Source organism: Melopsittacus undulatus, chromosome 3, assembly GCF_012275295.1.
Source record: "Melopsittacus undulatus isolate bMelUnd1 chromosome 3, bMelUnd1.mat.Z, whole genome shotgun sequence".
Classification (NCBI taxonomy): Eukaryota; Metazoa; Chordata; class Aves; order Psittaciformes; family Psittaculidae; genus Melopsittacus; species Melopsittacus undulatus.
Window position 1 is genome coordinate 43,193,501 of NC_047529.1, and position 19,525 is coordinate 43,213,025.

Below are 19,525 nucleotides of genomic sequence, written 5' to 3' on the forward strand. Positions count from 1 at the left end.
ACTGGCATCAGCAGTTTGTTATTTATATACTTAAAAACAGGTCTGTTTTCCTTTCTTAAAGGGGGTAAATAAAATAATAAGATACTCTGTCAAAAAGGCAAATCCATAGTGACATGCACAAAACATTGGGGTTTTTTTGTCAAGGAACAGATCTTGGTTTCTACTTCTGCCCTCATGCATGTCACTTGCAGCTTTTCGAGATCTTAAATGCTCTTTAAGTTAGAAAAATTCCAATTCCAAATGCCTTTTGTGCCCTTTCACAGAGAATACCACAGTATGATACCACTGTCTAGCCCCAGGCTGCTTGGGAACACATATTTTTGCTTTGTTTAATCTGTCAGAGCCAGAGCTGACTGCACACAGGTTCTAGTGCCTATGCCTGAGTTTGCTGGCACAGGGGGGGAACATCCTCACACCAACTGATGTTGACAAATCACCTGAACAGATGCAATGGTGACTTCTTTCACTCAGAGAAGGGTAGAAAGAGCTATTTTAATGGTATAAGTATCCTGGCTCGTGGGAAATGAAAGGATTGTTAGGGCCACATCAATATTTCCACTTAAGTACATTTAGTAAATAAAGCTATAGCTTCCACTCTGATAAATTTTCTGAAAGAGATTAAATATGATGCAGAGTGAGACCTATGCCAGCAGAGTGGTGGCACCCAAACAAAACAAACAAACAAAAACCCACCAAACAAAAAAAAAAAACCACAAAAACAAAACCAAAAAACCCAAACCGACCACAACAAACAAAAGCCGTAACAAAACCCAAAACAAACAGAAAAATGTCCTATATACTTACGACTTCCCAAATCTACTGGGGAGAATAAAAACAACCCTACTGAAGGAGGTACTCGAGAACTGATTGCTCAGCTGTGGTATCAACGAGATCCACAAGATGGAGCCATTTCAGCTCCAACTATGCTGCACCTCAGACAGATAAAAACTGCTGTCCCCAACAGAAGAAAACCCCAGGACATGCTTCAATAGATGTATCAAGGCAACAGCAAAATTCCCTTCTTGGGCTACTGTCGTGGGTTCAGCCCAGCCGTAAATCAGAACCACGCAGCCCCTCGCTCACTTCCCCCCTTCCTCCCTGCCCCTCTCCTGGAGGGATGGGGAGGAGAATTGAAAGAATGTAATTCCCAGGAGTTGAGATGAGAACAGCCCAGTGACTAAAGTATAGTACAAACCACTGCTGCTACCACCAATAATAATGATAAGGGAAATAAGAAGGGAAGAGAATACAACCGCTCACCACCCACCAACCGATACCCAGCCCAACCAAGCAGTGATCTAACCCTTCCGGGTAACTGCCCCCAGTTTTACGTACTGGGCATGACGTGCTGTGATATGGAATGCCTCTTTGGCTAGTTTGGGTCAGGTGTCCTGTCTCTGCTTCCCCCCAGCTTCTCCTCCTCTCTGGCAGAGCATGAGACTCACAAAGACCTTGGTTGGAATAAATTCTACTAAGCACCAACTAAAAACATCGGTGTTATCAGGGCTGCTCCCAGGCTGAAAGTCAAAACCACAGCACTGCACCAGGTACTAGGAAGGAGAAAAATGACTGCTACTGCTGAACCCAGGACAGCTATACAACCGGGAAGCTGTCATTCTTCTTTTGCCAAGCCTGGGGAGTTACCAAGTTCCCTGACGTATATCACTAGGATGACAAGCACTCTGGAGTCTATCAAGAGAAAAGGATTTTAAAAACCTAGGGGGATACAACTACAGATTTTTCCTCTACTCAAGCTCTTCCTGATGTCCTTCTCATAAGATCTGGATCGGGAGTAAATACTCTTTAGCTTGCATTTTGCTTAGCCCCAAAATCACATAGGCCAGTGAGACCACAAGCAGAGGTTTTTTTTTGTCACTGGCAGCCTCAATTCCCTGCAGGAATAACTATTGATATGTTAGTATCATAGCCCAGTCAGCTGCTGTAACAACCCCGCTCTTCAGCGATCCTGTGATAAAAGAATGTGTTTAGCTCTAAAAGTCTTTTTCTCCTGTGACTGACAAGCTTCTGCTCACCTCCCACATCAAAGCCAGCATTTTGTAATTTCTAAATAAAATTTGAAAAAAATAAAAGACAAGAAAGCAATGAATCTGGGCCATAAAATACTTCTGCTTTCACGGACAACATGGTCCTGCTGCCAGCCTTTTCTCAGTGTACAGCTTACAGGCTGCACACAACCACTGCACCGAGCCTCCCTTCTGTACAACACCTACTGCACAAAGAGTGCACTCTTTGCCTTAAAAAAAATAAAAATAAGTAAAATATTAGTTGGCCAGAAAAGTGCTGCTGAATGGTGCTTCTCTCTTATGGAGCTTGCAATTCAGGACATGAATTCCTTTCCGAAGCTGGTGCATTTTAGAATTGACTGCATTCAAAATTTAAACAGAAGAAATGCTGTTAGAACTCATTCAATTTAATCTGTGATAAAGAGCTCAGCTCTTTAGTGGTATTTTCTTTCTTAAATCAGAAAACGATCTACCTGATCTACTAGATCTCTGTACTTCTGTAACAACAGTGCTGTTCATTATACTTACAGCTCCCTTTGCTCCTGGCAGTCCCATATCACCCTAAGCAAAAATAAGATAAACAGTATTAGAAGAGAGTATACATCACAGTAAACTGGACATTTATTTTTTTTTAGTAAATCACATATTGATTTGATTTATACAAACTGGCACATCAAATGTATTGCAATTCATTTGGAAATAAAACAAATTTCTGAATTTTTTGGTATAGTTCTTTTTTCAAAAACATTTCTGTAAAGTTCAAGTAGGAAAGCATGCTTGTTATAATTGGTTTTGTATTGCTTGTCTTAGGATGGCTCTAACTGCTCAAACCACAGTTACAGCACAGGACAATCTCAAATAGTATATTGCTTGGAAACTTCCTTAAGAGGAAGCATTATTTAATCAGGAACTTTTAGTATAACAATTACAGTATCTGAAGGGGGCCTACAGGGATGCTGGAGAGAGACTCTTCATTAGGGACTGTAGGGATAGGACAAGGGATAACGGGTTGAAACTTAAACAGCAGAGGTTTACACTGGATATAAGGAAGAAGTTCTTTACTGTTAGGGTGGTGAGGTACTAGAATGGGTTGCTCAGGGAGGTGGTGAATGCTCCATCCCTGGCAGTGTTCAAGACCAGGTTGGATGAAGCCTTGGGTGATATGGTTTAATGTGAGGTGTCCCTGCCCATGGCAGGGGGTTGGAACTAGATGATCTTAAGGTCCTTTCCAACCCTAACTCTTCTATGACTCTATGATATTTTAGTGTTGTGTTAGCCCTGAAAAAAATGCAACAGAAACCAGGCAAGTGTCTACCCAATGTGCTGTAAAGAAGCCAAATACAGAGAAGCTTTAGTTCCCAGCACCCTGGCTCCTGGCTTGAACAACCCCAAAATCCATCTCTCTCTTCACTGAGAATGGCAGGCCCAGTATTCAGAAGTTTTTAGTTAGTTTTCCTTCTGAACTGGGGGAGTCGGGGAGAAAAGTTTTCAAGATCTCTTAATCACTTACAAAATCTAACTCTTTTTCAGTGTTTTCATATTACTTTTGAAGAGATTTCTGAAAATTGTATTTCGCAGTTCCTAAAAACCATTAGTGAATTGGTTTCTAAAGGTCAGGAAGGTGACTTTTCTCTTAATGAATATGCCATGAGTGAAATAAAGTTAAGAATTGTTACTGGTTTAAAAACAGACTGGCAGCACACTTAAACAACCCATTCCTCCAGCAATATCACAGTGCCACAGCCTCTTCCCAAACCATTCTCCCTCTCCCCAGTAGTCAGTTGCTACATCTTATTTCTGAAGATAAAGGCAATACGAAGTATTTCCATCAAGTTATTAAGGATAGTTTTTATCTGTGCTCCTGCTTCACCTGTATTGAACTACATCCTCATCCCCACTGCCCCAAACACCAAGAATTTATTGTGTGTATGGATGCATACATGCATATTTAGGTAGTTATTGTATCTCTACATATATATTTATATATATATATACATACGCCCCCCCTTCAAGGCAGCCTGTATTGCATTATATACCTAGTACAATCCACATATTTCAGAGAGCTTTCAAACCAGCAGGAATAGCATGACCAGGCTAATAAAACAACTGCTGCGTTCTGCAATGTCCAGTTAGCATAAAACTGAACTGTGATGCTCAACGATCAAAACATATGCTTGAAGGATTCCAACAATAGAGATTTAATTGACAACAACAAAATATTAGATCGAGTGAATAGAAAATAATGCCTTACTAAGTCACCCTTTTCTCCTCCATCTCCTTCTGCTCCAGGTGCACCCTATATAAAAAAAGAAAAAGACGGACTGTCAGCCTCCAGATCTAGTCAGTGTAATGTACTGCAGCATTCGGTAGTGTGACTTGAAAGTACCGCAAGTTCTAACATTACTTACTTGTTCACCCTTAGGTCCTGGTTCACCTACTGAGCCCTGAAAGATTAAAGAAACTGAAAAAAGTTAGTAATAATAATAGAGAATTTGAAACTGCAGTTCAAAAGCATAGTAGCTTATCTTTAATCCCCCCTACCATCTAGCAGTAATGCAAGAGTCCTTTAAAACTGCAAACTTTTGAGAATGAAAGCACTTAAATCTTACAATAAAATTACGGTGATGGACTGAAGGCGAGTAATAGCATGGAACATATAACCCACTGCCACACTGGATGGTACAGATTCTGACTGTTAAGAAGTGGATCACTCCTTTACATGGCAAGTGCTCTTGCAGCTGCTACACTCTGCTCTGTAAACTTTTTAGAAGTAAAAAGTCCAGTAAATTCAGTATCACTTTTCCTAGCCCTATTGAGTATTCCATATTGCTGTAGGCCACACAAGCCCTGCTAAAGTGTCAAAAGCACAGGCACATCCAGAAGCTCAGTCACGATCTTGTCCTGCTTGCTGTTTCAATTCTCAATGTTTTTAAGCTGAATTGTCTCTCCAATTTTGACTGTTAGTTAAAGCTGAATGATTTGAGTCTTGAAATTGATAATCCTTTAAAAGAATTATATATGTAATGTTTCATCTTAAAATCCTATAATAAAACACACCTGTGTGGACAGGCAGAAACCAGAGATAAATAAACAACTTGATTAATTTCAAACATATGTAATTTGTTTCTGTAGTAAATATATTTCACTTGTAAACAGTGTATTATTTGAGAAAGTCTTAGCATTTGTACTCTATTAGAAAACCAATCACACCATCCTTAAATATCTTTTGCAGTCTGTGCCCAAACATATATACTCCAAAAGAACTACAACTGTGCATAATTTTTTGTTCTAAGACAGAGATACTCCATATTGTCTCCTATTTCAGAGATCCATTTAAGTCACGTAAGATTTAGGCACTCAAACCAGTGTAACATCTACAGTTTAATAAATTCAGATTTGTTATGTTCCTGAGGAGAAAGAGCCAATACTAAATTATCCACACAGCTAAGCAGTTGAAAACACAGACCTGTTTAACATTCTGGCTTTGTCAAGCAATGCCAACACTATTTTGTCTGAAGTGTTCTCAAAATTGTGCCTTATTAAGGTTTTCCAATCGCTCACACAAAAAGACCATGATTTCCAGCCTAACAGCATGTTGGTCATTCTTTTTCTCTTTAGAGTGACAAAACAGCCAATAGATACGGTTGAGATGGAAAAAGCCTCTGCTTCTTGGAAACTTGGCCTGTAATATTTCTATTAGCAAAAATAAAAATCACAGCTGAAACTATCTGAATCTATTTTACATTGGCTCCCAAAATTTCAATGCAGACAATAGGGTAAGTACTCAAAACATGAGAATATCCACTTTTTTGACATACTGGTTATCTATTTGTAAAAATCCCTCCCAAAACATGCCCAAGAATTGTTTGCAAAACTTCTGGTCAGCATCAGCCGAAACTGTACCAATGGCTACAGTAACTATCTAACACTGTAAAGCCTTGCCTGATACTGATTGATTTACTAAAATAGAAAGAACCAGAGTATCTGAAACCAATTCAAAATACATTAATAAAAAGTGGTGAATGCTGGGGTTTGGCACATATATTGTATGTGGTTACTCTAAGACTCAACTAAATGTGTGATCCATTGTTGTAACATTGTCCTATATGGCTATCGTATGTCAGCTTTATGATGGATGCATTAGACCCATCACTAAATAGCTAGACCCATCACTAAAACAGCACGAAGGACCTTAGGATGGTGCTTTGCAATATACTGTGATACCCACTCCCTGGGATCCATAGCAATTGGCAAACCTAGAAGAGAAATAATCAGGAAGCCAGGTGAAACTGAAACTGAATATTAGTGGCGCACCTGCCTGAGCAGCAGCAACCAAATAATGTTCAGTGGAGATGAAGCAAACAGTTATTGGGGTCCAGGAGACTTAAACCTAGGACTCAACCCAACAAATGAATGCCATTCTGTCACCTGTATTACCTGCCCTTACCCTAGAGGTCCAGACCCTTTGTACAGTTAATGAGGAAAATCAGGCATCATTGGAGGGAGCTGCCAGCACCGCACCAAATGCTAGTTATTTGCTACCTCAGGTACCTTCAATTTGCCCCTGGAGAAGTCTAAGGTATGAACTATTACTAATCTAATAAAAAAAGGTTGCTTTCTGTCAACACATTTGACTAGAAACATGTTCCTGATCTCAGCATTAAAAGAAAAAAGAAAAAGACACCACCAAAACCCACTCACAAAAACACGGAAAAAAATGCCTTAACAACAACAAAGACATTGCAATTTGGTTTTAAGTACTGGGCCTGTTTTAAAAACTATCAAAAACAGCTGCAAGCCATATCTAGGCACTCTACAATATATACTGAGAGCCTACCAAAACCAGGATTCCTTTGTCAACCAAAGACACCTACAGCAGTGATACCTATGTCTAACTATTACTGACTATAGAAGTCCTATTACTTCTTTGATTGTCAGGGGACAGAAAGAGACACTTCATAAGTTAAATTCATTTAATATTAAAGTACTTCTTAAATAACAAAGATGAAAAAAGTATAAAACTATCTCTGTAACAAAGATGCCTGAAGTTTGGTGAGTGAATTCCACTCTCTGTAGCCTCCTATGAGCAAGATAAGGAATATGTGGGGCTTTATATACTGTCTTGACTGATATTTATTCAGCAAAACAAGGTATCTTCTTTTGGTATGCAAAATCCCCAGGGTCCAGTTCTTCCCTTTTAACACTAGAAGAGGTACTTACATCCTGCAATTCTATGTGTATGCTTAGATGTCTCAATAGCTGCATTAGCCTCTCAATTTCCATAGCAGGTCCTAAGATGTATATTAAAGGCCTTGTATTTATTGTAGATCAGGACTGACATTCCAAAGCTCTGAGGTGACCAGACGCCCTGTCTTACAGTTTCATATCCGGTTGAGTCAATGATCTGCAGTATGATTTAGGTCTTTAAATGATCCAAACTCAAAAAACAACTACAAAAAAAGAACTATTTATGACAGTAATCTTATTTCAGTCCCTTAAGTAACACTGTCAAGACTTTTCCTGTCTATTTTATGTGCTATAAGTAGTTAATGTACACCTTGAGTACCACTTTCAAGCAGCTGACAGATCCACATACAAAACAAGAATCCAGACATTAATTCATGAAAAAAAAAAAAAAACAACAACAAAAAAAAACCCAGGGCTCAAATTATTGTATTTATTCCTGACATCAAACTGCAGCCTGTATGTATGAGTGCATTTCTTACCCGGTCACCCTTACCACCAGGTAGGCCTGGAGGACCTGGCAGTCCAGGAAGTCCAATATCACCCTGGGGACCCTGTGAAAATAAGTCAAGGATATAAAATTACCCAATCTGTTCTAGAATGAACAACTTAAGGTCATACTCTGACAAGCAGATGGGGCAGAATCTTACTCCCAGAACAGTCTAATTTGTTGAAAACAGAACTGATCCAAAATACAACTCTTTAAACAGCATCTTACTTTTATTTTATCACTGACAAACAGAACAGAAATGGCTTACAGGCCTTTCCACCCTCAGTAACAGTCTGGTTCTCTTAAAAAAATTTCCTAAGATCTTGCAGTCTGCAATCCATGCATTCCTCTGTAACAGCAGGCTCTTTCAGCAAAAACCTCCCCAGCTATACCTCTGACTGTGACTGTGTAAATACCACTGGAGCACTGGTAAAAGGTAGCATTCATAACCTGCTCCATTCATTAGTTTCACATGGCTGTCAGCAGAAAGCCATGTCTTTTACTGCTCCTGTTCCCCGAGTACACACAGCCCACAGAGGAGTGTGCAACCCAGCTTTTCACATCACAGAATCTATGTTTGGGTTTGTTGTTTTGGTTTTTTTTTTAATAGAAGAAAAAGTAGCACACATCTCCATATACTTTTAAACAGCATTTTCTAATATTAGCACAGTCACAGAGGACTGAAAAAGAAACTCAACAATCACTCATTTCAATGTTATTTTCAGTTTCCCTCATTGATAAATGGGTAAGTGTAGTTCCTGATGATACCATAGCTCCTTGAAAGTAACCACGAGCACTCAATATGCAAATAAAATGCTTACCCATTTCCCTGGTATACCTGGAGGACCTGCAGGACCTGGCTCCCCTCTGCTACCCTTATAGGAAATAGAAAGACATCATTACTTCCTAAAATATTTCCTGTGAACAGGGAATAATATTTGACTTTTTTTCTTAATGTTTAGTGAGTTACACTACTTAGCAGTTGCTTTAGTCAAGACCTCTGTTTACCAGGGCAAAAAATACAACATGTATTAAAACCAGTGAAACTTCCTGAGAAACACAAACATTTTTAGTTAACAATGGTGTACAACATTTATCTGGCATTAAGTGATTCGATAAATTCATTCTGACCAGTGATTATGTAGAACCAAGGCCCCTTCATGGGATTGCACCCGAGTTACTTGTCACAAACATATTTACTTCACTAAGACAACTCTGATGTGTGTGCTTAGCTATGAACTTTTGCTTAGTTTCATCAACTGCACCACGTACTTAAAAGCCCATGATCCCATATGAACATGGACAAACACAAAATGTATGTTAAAGTCATGCTTAACAAACTCATTGGAATTACAAAAAAAACAGAATAAACCAAAAAAAATCCCCACAGTCTAGGCTGTTACAGGGCACAGTAACCTTTAACAAACCTCATTCATAGTAGTGATCAGTATAAATATGCTTTTTACAGGATTTTCACTTTATATCTTCAGATATGTTTATTCATTTGAATCACCATACTCATATTAGTGTTCCAAGTTCATTTCTTAATGCATCCATTTGAATATATACAATTTTCAAACTGAAGTACCTTTATCAAGAGTTCTGTCTCATATGATTAAATCTTTCAGAACAGCTCAGTTTTATACATTTACTCTCATCTGTACAGATACTTATATACACCTGTACATATAAATTCAAACTGTCCCAACACAAGCCTAAGACACAAGTGTCAGTACTTCAGACAGTTATTTCTGCTGCTCAATGCATAAAATGTATGTGCTATAAAAGCATGACATAACATTTCAGATTATAATATATCAAGAACTTAAGTTACATATAAGTAGATAACCTGCTATTTATAACTTCAAAAATTTCAGATAAAGCCAGCATTCTAGAGCTGTATATAACTACTAATTTTAAATACAGATATTTTCTTCACAATAAGAAAAATATTGTGATATATTGAGCAATGAAAGGAGATGGCAGACATGGCCTTTCATGCCAGGTCATAAATGCAATCACAACTTCTCACACAAGCTTAGGAAAACTAACTCTTCAAGAAATAATTAGGTATCCTGGAGAGATCAGAGAGCCTAACATAAACAGACTTTTCCATTCATTTTCATCAAAATACCCGATGGTGATAAAATCTCTATCCTTTTAAAGCACTTTGTATAATTTCTAGAAGCTTTTTAGGTTAAATAAGACAAAAAAAAAAAAAAAGAAAATCACCTTCATCCCACAACCCAGAATATGCATTAACCTGTTTGAAAATTGTTACAAATCACACAATTCCGTAACACATCTGTGACCTGGAACACTAGTATATTTCTGATGCAGGAAAGAGAAAGATTAAAATCAGAAACTCATCTCCTTGCATATGTCATAGCATTCATGCCTGATTGTTATACAGTTATAAAACAAAAGCAATGTCACCTTCCACAGAATTAAAATCATAAACCTCTTAAGCACATCAAAGGTTCTGCTGGTCATGCAGAATGCATTAAAAATCTTTTTTATTTTAAATGCAAAAAAATCTTTGGTCAAATATATATTACACACCCTTTTGCAGACACCAATCCTTTTCTAAGGTGGTAAAAAGAAGGCTGGTATACAGAAGACTGAACTACAAAAGGACAGTATTTCCTGTAAACATCAACATTACAATTGCTTCAAATTAAGGGCCACCACTGCAAGATCTGCAGGAGATGTTTTTTAGCAAGGGGGAATCTGTAACCCACAGAGTAGTCAGGAGTTCCATTGGCCTATAGCAGAACCTAAAAGGCTGTAAAGCTTCCACCGAGTTATACCTGACTGAAATGGCCCTGGAACAGGATTTCACTGAGCTAGTTATATTTGGTTCCCTTCATCAAGGATGAAGAAAAATAAACAAAGACACATCTTGAAATACCCTCATGTAAACATTTAAAATATATCATGAGTCATTTTCTGTGTCTATGTAGAAAACTCCATGGTTTCTGTAATAATTGGTTCAGGTGTCAACATCTGTACTTGGTCAGATGAAACATTCCTCAGTTCTCGGTTACTCATAAGCAATAATGAGAACAAAAGGTGGTGTGGCCATGTCCGCAGCCTGCCTTTCTTATATGGTGGTTCTATATCTAACAGTCCATAGCTGCAGACTCACAAATCAATGAGTGTTTTGCACTAGTTTTAACTAAAATACACTTGAAGAGGGAAAGTAGCTACTTCAGAGTGAACTGTGACAGACTGACTTACACTCATGCTGGTAAACCTGACCTACAGTGAAGGGAGGTAGCACATAGATTATCACTGCAATGGCCCCTGAAACCATTCCAAAGCCTGGACACTGCCTAGATTGTTTAAGTCAATGATGTTAGAGAGCATGGATTGAAAACATGTCCCAGACTGCTCCAGTACATTAGCAGTGTAGATGATTGATTTCTGTTAAGTACACTATCACTTTGCATGAGTACTGCTGAGCATAGGGTCATTCTCCCAAAAGACAGCAAGGCCCACATGAATTGGTAGGGTGTGAAATGGGAGCACAGCACCACAACACTGAACAAATAAAGGATGCAGCCCTTTCACAGCCGTGTTTGACTAAGGTTACAACAAAATTTACCTTTCCTCTGTTCCAAGGCAGGATTGCTAGACAACTCAATACATTTAAATTAAAATTTAATGTCTCACTCACAGTTCTCCAAGATCTATACTTAGCCTTTGAATGTAACATGTAAGGGGACATTACAGGATTTACAGCAGACCTTTCTTCAGATTGTCTGGGATGGTTTTCTTCCTCATTGAAATTTTGAAGTTTTGATTGTTTTGTAAAATTCTCACAAGCAGTTACAGAATGTATTCTCATGCTAAAACAGTTTCTTTCACTGGTTTCTTGATTTCCTTTTGATAATTGAGTGGAACAATAATAAGAATAAGAATATGCCCCAGATAATTTGCATCTCACTTAGCTGCCCCAATAATTTAAACACTAATTTGACTTTCTTGACAGGTCCTTCATAGTCTATACTGTAATAAACTCTCCTGTACTCAAGAATTTTGGGTTTATACTATATGTCATACCAATTGTAGCCTCTTCAAGAGCAGTGCCATAGAGAATTAAATCTGTGCAGAATAAGAAAGAATAAAAGTACATTTTGGAATTAATAGTGTAAACTTAGTATTCCAAAATCTCTTGCAAAATGTAATTCATTTATTAATCATATGCTTGCAAGACTTCAACTTATTAAAACTTTTTCACCCAAAAATCTCAGAGGAATTAGTTTCAGTTCAAGGATTTATCCATGGAAGCATCAACAGGACTCTACCTTTGACCTTCAGTACAGTACCAAAAAACATCCATAAAGATAAATTATTATTTGCTAGAAGAGTAAATATACAGCAAACCTTTGCACCCTTCTCTGAGTAATAATGAAATTGTACTCCTTAGGATAATGGTAAGAGAAAAGTGTGGCATGAAATGTACCTTCCTTTTAACTGTATCATGCTTTGGGCACACTCTTTTCAAGGGTGATCCTGTGGCCAAGTATAAATGACAGAGAACTTTCATGCTGGCTGCACCTATAGTCTTAGCTGAAGTCTAGGAGAGCTTTAGTATACTAAATCCATAGCAACTGCAATTTTTACCCAGGCTACAGTCTACACTCTTTAGGAGAAGCCAGCTTCAGGATATCTGCTAACATCCAGAGGTCTAGCATGCCCAAAAGTTAAAGGAAGCTCTTGCTGGGGGTGGAGGGGTTAAGAGTAAGGTAGCAGACAATTTGGAAAGATAGCAGTGGATAATATGAGAATTGGAGAGGCTTAGCAACACTAATCAGGTGTGGCTGGGATGTGTAGCCTGTGAGTGAAAGAGGAGAACGTGCTACCCTGTAGAAATCCTGCTGCAGAATTGTGCAAGGTCAGAATTTTGCAAGGTCAGAAAGTTTGGTCACATCCATCTAAGGCTTAAGCTTACTAAATAGGAAGTGTACCTGGCAGGGTGGAAATCCACTTTCTTCTTTTGATTCTGCTACAGCCTGTGCAATGTAAACCCCTTTAGCTGTATCTTAAATGTAAACTATGACTCACTGCTTGTGGAACATCTCTGAAACTATGTATACAAAACATGTCCACTGATACCTAAACATATCATAGAAACTGAGGCATAGACATTTCATCCCACCACACTACCCATACCACACCACTATTAATGGTACATGATCCATTATTCCAGTTGAAGTCATGTAAGAAGAACCTGATAGAACTGCTAGGCTTTAGTTCTAATTGTTAGGGTAAACAAAAATACCTCTAAATGCTCAGAAAATTACTTAGCTGAAAGTAATTCAAGATGTTGAAAACAGTATTCTCACCAGACACATTTAGTAACAAATCTAAGGTAATCTCCAGGCTCCCTCTTTATAACCAGCAGAGACAAAGGCATCTCCAGAGAGCAAGTCAGGCCAACAAACCAGGATCCCTCTGAAATCCCTCGAAGAGTGCTATAGTATCAGATCTTAGGCAGCCAGATACTTAACCTCTGCTGCTTATATTAGGAAAACATATATTGCATAAAAAATCACTAACAACATATATATAAGCTGACCTGTACATACATTGAGTTTGCTCAATTTGAGAATATCGAACTTTAATTTAAATGCTTACTTAAATGTTCCAAGCAATCTTTTGACTGCAGAACCACAGGATGGGATACATGTTCTTCAAATGTTAACAATTTAAAGGTTAAATAGCTGAAGAAAAACAAGGTATGAAAAAAGAAGGGGCAGAGGTCAGTATTTTCTGCAGACACAATATGAAAAATTAAATCTTTCTAAATCTCCACAAATATGACAGAAAATGGTTAAGCAGCTTAGAGAGCTTGGCTAAATTTCACTGATTAGGAATGACACTGATGTTTGAGAATTGCTTCCTTTGGGCCACCTGCCATGATGACTGGCTTAGAAAGGTTTAAATCACAAATGGGTTTGGTAATTACTTGGATTAGCTAGCATAATGTGAATCAAACATAAGGTTAACCAACAATACAGTTAGAGGGGAATGGAGAATATGTCTGATTTAGTAACAAATGACAAAATTTCCATGTTGCTCAGCTGTTTTTCTGTTTTACTGAACAGGTGAATAGTACGCTATATATATAGTTTGTGGCTTTTTTCCTGCTTGGGTCCCCACTTAGTTTCCTAAGGAAAAACAAGGATAGACTGAAGTGATATTTTTCAAGGTAATTTTCTCCAAGGGATATTTGTCACTAGTGAGATAAGAGTCTCCCAGCACATGAGTTTGCTCATGTTTAGTTAGAGACAGTTATCTTGCTTTCAACCATTTAATATCTTCCTTGTGAAACTGTCAATTTTTACAGACTCACAAAAGACCAAAATTTGAACCTCCTGCTTAGTAACAATATTAAACCAAATACATTCCAACAGTTGTTTAGTAATGCAAATTACATTTAAATAACATGGTTTCCACCACAGGATACTACAGGCTACTTGACGAATGGTACAGAAGCATTAATTTATCCCATAGAATCACTGATGTTGTTTTTCCTGAGTGCAGATACTGCCCTGCTATCCACATTAGTAGAGTGAGCCTTGTTAGCCCTGCCAGAAACCTTCGCTGGATGTCCCTTCCTCTATAGTTCTGGCCCTCCTGGAGTGACCAGCCATGCTGTCTTTCCCCACTAATGACGTGGAGAAATTGGTAAGCGAAATGAGAGAGTGAAGAGGGTCTTTCATGTGGCTGCAGCCATGCAGCAATACATTAAGGACTTAAGTTTTCCATATGGTGCAAAACATCAAGTGTTTTTCCAACTCCAAGGAAGACCCCACCCTTGAGTATTCTATACCAAAAGTGAAATGGAACAAAGGGTGAAGAAGAAAAAAACAAAATCCCCAAGAAAAAAAAGAAAAAAAATCCCCGAGATGAGCGTTAAATAACATAATTTAAAATAGAAAGAAAAAGAAGACAGGCTGAGAAAGTTGGGGCTGTTCAGCCTGGAGAAGAGAAGGCTGCGTGGAGACCTCATAGCAGCCTTCCAGTATCTGAAGGGGGCCTACAGGGATGCTGGGGAGGGACTATTCATTAGGGACTGTAGTGATAGGACAAGGGGTAACAGGTTGAAACTTAAACAGCAGAGGTTTAGACTGGATATAAGGAAGAAATTCTTTACTGTTAGGGTGGTGAGGTACTGGAATGGGTTGCCCAAAGAAGCTGTGAATGCTCCATCCCTGGCAGTGTTCAAGGCAGGGTTGGACGAAGCCTTGGGTGACATGGTTTAGTGTGAGGTGTCCCTGCCCATGGCAGGGGGGTTGGAACTAGATGATCTTGAGGTCCTTTCCAATCCTAACTATTCTATGATTCTATGACAAGAAAAATACCTGTATAGTAACCATAAAATCCTCAGACTTTGAAAGTATTTAGCCATAAAACTTTAGTCAAAAACTATCAAGTGTTAAAACTGTGAGAAAATGTCAAAATCTGGGGAAAAAAAAAAAAAACCACCAAAAGTATTCACAAGAAAAATTCACTCCAGAGCAATTATAAAAGTTTTTCTCAATTTATTTTAGAAATTTCTTGGTTTAGAAGTTTGAAAATCATGGCATGTAGATTTATTTAACTAGCAGGTTTTTTTTCATGGAAATCTAAAGGCAGAGTCCTAAAAACTGAGGCTCAAATATATCTACTACATGTACATTCAGCTGAAGAAAGAGAAAACATTCTTTATTCTGCCCTGAAAATAAATACAAACTCAGCTTGGGCTGTTTTTCCAGTGTTCCAAAAGAAAATCAAATGCTGCCTGTAGTCTCGAGCAGAAGGAAGCTAAACATAGCTATTATTCAAGGCTCTTTATAGCTTTAAAGGAACTATAGATGAGAAGTAGATAACTATTTAATGTTCTACAAGCAAATTTACTTTATTATCATCAATTAACTTCCTTTATTTTATATCGATCATGCTTTTGTTCTAATGTTCACATGTTTTCCAAAATAAGTGCACTTGGTAAAGAGAGAAAATAAAGGCAAGATATCCAGTTGTCTTTCTGGTCTCTGGACTGATAAACAGAAAAATCATTGTATTTATGCTGTGTTAAGTATTTGACTACAGGGTTACTAATAATTAACCTTGTGTGTCAACTCCTGTTCTATGGACTGTTGATTTTGTAAATTCATGTTCACATTGAAAGGATTAAAAGCATAGTTTAGCAGATTACAGTGCATTATCCAAGTGGGCAAATACTTGGTCCGATTCAATCACAATACTTATTCCCATTACAAGTACGCAAAATATCAGCTCAAGTACAGGGCTTAAATCCTTTTCTAGTGCACCCAACACTTTTAAAAATAAATAACAACAAAAAAAAGTTTGCAAGTTGGGAATATTGGAAGCTGAAGATACCTGTATTCCATACTAGTAATTGTATGCTCATGAAATCCACTTTCTGTATCATTCATAGGCTGCTGAGGACACAGCATTCGTACAAAGATTCAGTTTAAAATAAACAGGATCTCATGAATTAATGCACCTAGCACATGGTAACACAAACCACAGAAGCAAACAAAATATGTTACTTGGCTCACAGCTGTTGTCTCTTCAAGAGTTAATTCACAGAAGATATTCCTGACCCATGAAATACCCTTACCAATGTATCCCTATCAATAACTCTGTAAGCCCTGTATGAGGACAACTCTACAACCGTATGAGTAAAACTTCTGTCATTGTATGATAGCAGAAGCTCAGCAAATTCCAAGAAAGTAACCCTAGGGTATCAGTGGCAAGAGAGAAGCTTGCAAAAGCAATTGGTTACAGAGCCTGGAACCTTGTCAATGTTGTCATACTGATATTTGGTACATGAAAATTTTCTTCCAGTCACTGACCCTCTCATCCCTCACAGAGGGATGAACAGCAAAAGGGAATTAGATCAGCCTTACTCCAGTTCATGACAGGCCTACTGTAGAAGAAATCTGAAATCTGTGCCCAGCAGACTCTCTAGTATGCAGTTTTCCTGTCTTCACCACTGTGCCTCAGCAAACTTGCCTTAGCACACCTATTCCCTGCACCAAGCTAGCTGCCCAGCAATGATTTCTGCAGTCTTCTGAAGCTTTCTAGTGGTAAGGAAAATCTCCAGTAAAAAAAAAAAAAACCTACAACATCAGTGTTTCCAATTAGAGAAAAATGCTATACTTCAGTATAGCTACATTAATTATGCCAATCAGAAAGGGCCAAGGCAGAGGCCTGAGCAGCATCCCACAATCATCCATGATAAACAGTTAGCTTTTTTTTGTCTTGGGCAAACTGGACTTCCCTAGATAACGCCCAAGAACAGTTTGGGAAACACAGGCAAGAGGTTGTTCCCCATATGCAACTTGATTGTACCCAGCCTGCTTAGATGTGACGGGGTGTTAAGGGAGTTTAGCAGCATGAAGACAAACCATATCATGCCAGTTGACCAAGGAGGCTGAGGTTTTCTTTACTAGTTAGGACAGTTACCTTTCCTTCATGCCCTGCCTCACTATTCACATTATGTGCCTTAGAAATAGGTTTAAGAAAAAAAAAAATCATGTTCTGAACACTAAGGCCAAAGTTCAAAACCTTGTAACATACAGCTAAGCCTTTTGATATACAGCAGAAGCTTCCTTAAGGGCCTGAAAGAGTTAGAGAAAAGAGCAAGTGATCTTGCACTGACAGCTAGTGTATTTAAGCCATTCAACACCAGTAATGGAAGTTGACTGTTACAGTGGAAGAGCAGGAGTTTGGTTCCAGCTTTTTGTCACAAACCACCCTCATTCCCTCTGTTTGGGCTTTTACTTATCATATTTAGAAATAAAGACCAGAAGAATACAAACAAAGCTTTAAAATTTAATTTACCACCAAAGCCAGAAACAGTTACAGGACATATGTTTCTATACTCCTCTATGTGATGATGCACATCAACCTGGCACAGAAGGGGGTTAAAGAACACCCAGTATTTACCTTAAAAATTAGCACCTGTGCTGAACAATATTTTCACCTCATGGTTAAATTCAGCAATCATAACTTGAGACACTGCAATACTACATACAATCAGTTAGAAATGTATTCAATACTTACTGGTGGTCCCCGGGGTCCTGTTGGACCTACTTCTCCCTCTGGCCCCTGTTCACCCTGTTTTAGGGATAGGAAGAACACAACACGTTTGAAAAGTGATGTTTTGCACAGTGCAAGACTTCTCATTTTTTCTAGCTCTTTTGGATAAAATTAATGATCTTACCGGTTTCCCAGAATTTCCCATCAAACCTGGCACTCCAGGACGACCCGTATTACCCTGTTGGACAAAAGATGAAAATATCAGCTAAGGAAATGTTTTACAGTTCATTCTAAAACAAAAATAAGGAAATCAGTAAGATCTTATAAAAAAAAAAAAACAACCCAGCCTGTATTCAGTTTTTAACTTCCACCTTTATTTTGGTTTTCATTTAACTTTCACCTAATTCCTTCCAATTTTTCAAATGTCAGGTTTTAGTTCTTTTGTTGTTTACATCCCAATAAATCCCAAATAGACTTCATCGCTGTACTCAAAGCATAGAAGGCAATATCATTCCATGTAATTTCAGAAGAAATTCATGTCTCAATCTAGTTTTCTTTCTCAGTTACTTAAACTTGAACATGATTGTCTGAAACATTCCATCATCTCAAGCGTACAATATTTTTTTAAACTTAATTGGGATTGCTGCTGTAGTCTGGTGGTATGTAAATAGAGATTACAATCTCTGTGATTCAATCAACTTAGGGCAGCTATAAATACTATTCTTATTATAAAATCACTCATTCCAAACTGTAGTGAGGTACCCATCTTACATGCCTCCTCTAGCAATGATTTCCACAGATTTAAAAGGAAATGGCCTTTTTTAGGTATTATTTAATGCCTGAAATCATGAAAACCACATCACATAGCAAAAGAATCATGAAAAAGCACAGGACTAGAGTCAAATGAAGAATATATTTAATTCTTTCAGCCACAGGCTTGTCCTACCACAACAGAAAGTTAATTTAATTTCACTGGTTACTTTAGAACTTGGTGAGCACAAATACAGTATTGTAAGAAAATCAGTACTCGAGATGATTTACCTTTGGTCCAGGAATGCCTTTCACACCTGGAGAGCCTGGTAAACCCTGAAAGAATTTACATTTACAGTCTTTATCTGTTGTTAAGGGCATCTGAAATGGTGTTTACAAATATCTGTCTCATGTTAAAGCATTTCTAATCCTTTTACTTGATATGGAAGCACTTTTATCCAATAATGGACCAAGCTTGAGTTCTTCCTATTTACAAAAGAACAGATAAGGAGTAATAGCATTCTTACTGTATAAATTGGCAAGAGGTGCATGAAAAACTGAGGAGTTGTGGCTTTTTCTAGCTTAAAATAGAAATAGATTCTTGGTTCCAGTATTCTGAGACTGGAAAAAGAGAGCTTAACAGATACTTTATGTATACATTTCATCCCCTCCTTACTTCTGTGCAACAGCTCATAGCAAATATGCTTTTACTAAATTTTCTTCCAAGCTGAAGAACTCACTTTGTATTACAAATTTACTTCCAGTTCTATTTTAATATAGCTCCTTCACTATATCCTCACAGCAATTACTCTTACAGCATAGTGTTTCAAAGAATTTTCCATTTAGCTTTTGACAGCTGGCAGTTTGTAAATTAAATTAACTCCGATATCAGCACCAATATAAAGCCTTTCTGTAATTTTAACTGAACCTAATTTTCAAAGGTAAAATAGCATATACT

General features: G+C 37.9%; 1 protein-coding gene across 1 annotated transcript in view; it reads right to left on the bottom strand.

Moving 5' to 3' along the window:
* COL9A1 (collagen type IX alpha 1 chain) overlaps window positions 1-19,525 on the bottom strand; it is a 63,620-nt gene that overhangs the window by 5,902 nt on the left and 38,193 nt on the right. Inside the window, exons 26-33 of the mRNA XM_005153175.3 lie at window positions 18,859-18,903; window positions 18,002-18,055; window positions 17,842-17,895; window positions 8,580-8,633; window positions 7,751-7,822; window positions 4,433-4,468; window positions 4,276-4,320; window positions 2,553-2,585 (exon numbers count right to left, since the gene is read on the bottom strand). Of these exons, the coding sequence (XP_005153232.1) occupies window positions 2,553-2,585; window positions 4,276-4,320; window positions 4,433-4,468; window positions 7,751-7,822; window positions 8,580-8,633; window positions 17,842-17,895; window positions 18,002-18,055; window positions 18,859-18,903 (393 nt within the window). The remainder of the gene's footprint in view (window positions 1-2,552; window positions 2,586-4,275; window positions 4,321-4,432; window positions 4,469-7,750; window positions 7,823-8,579; window positions 8,634-17,841; window positions 17,896-18,001; window positions 18,056-18,858; window positions 18,904-19,525) is intronic.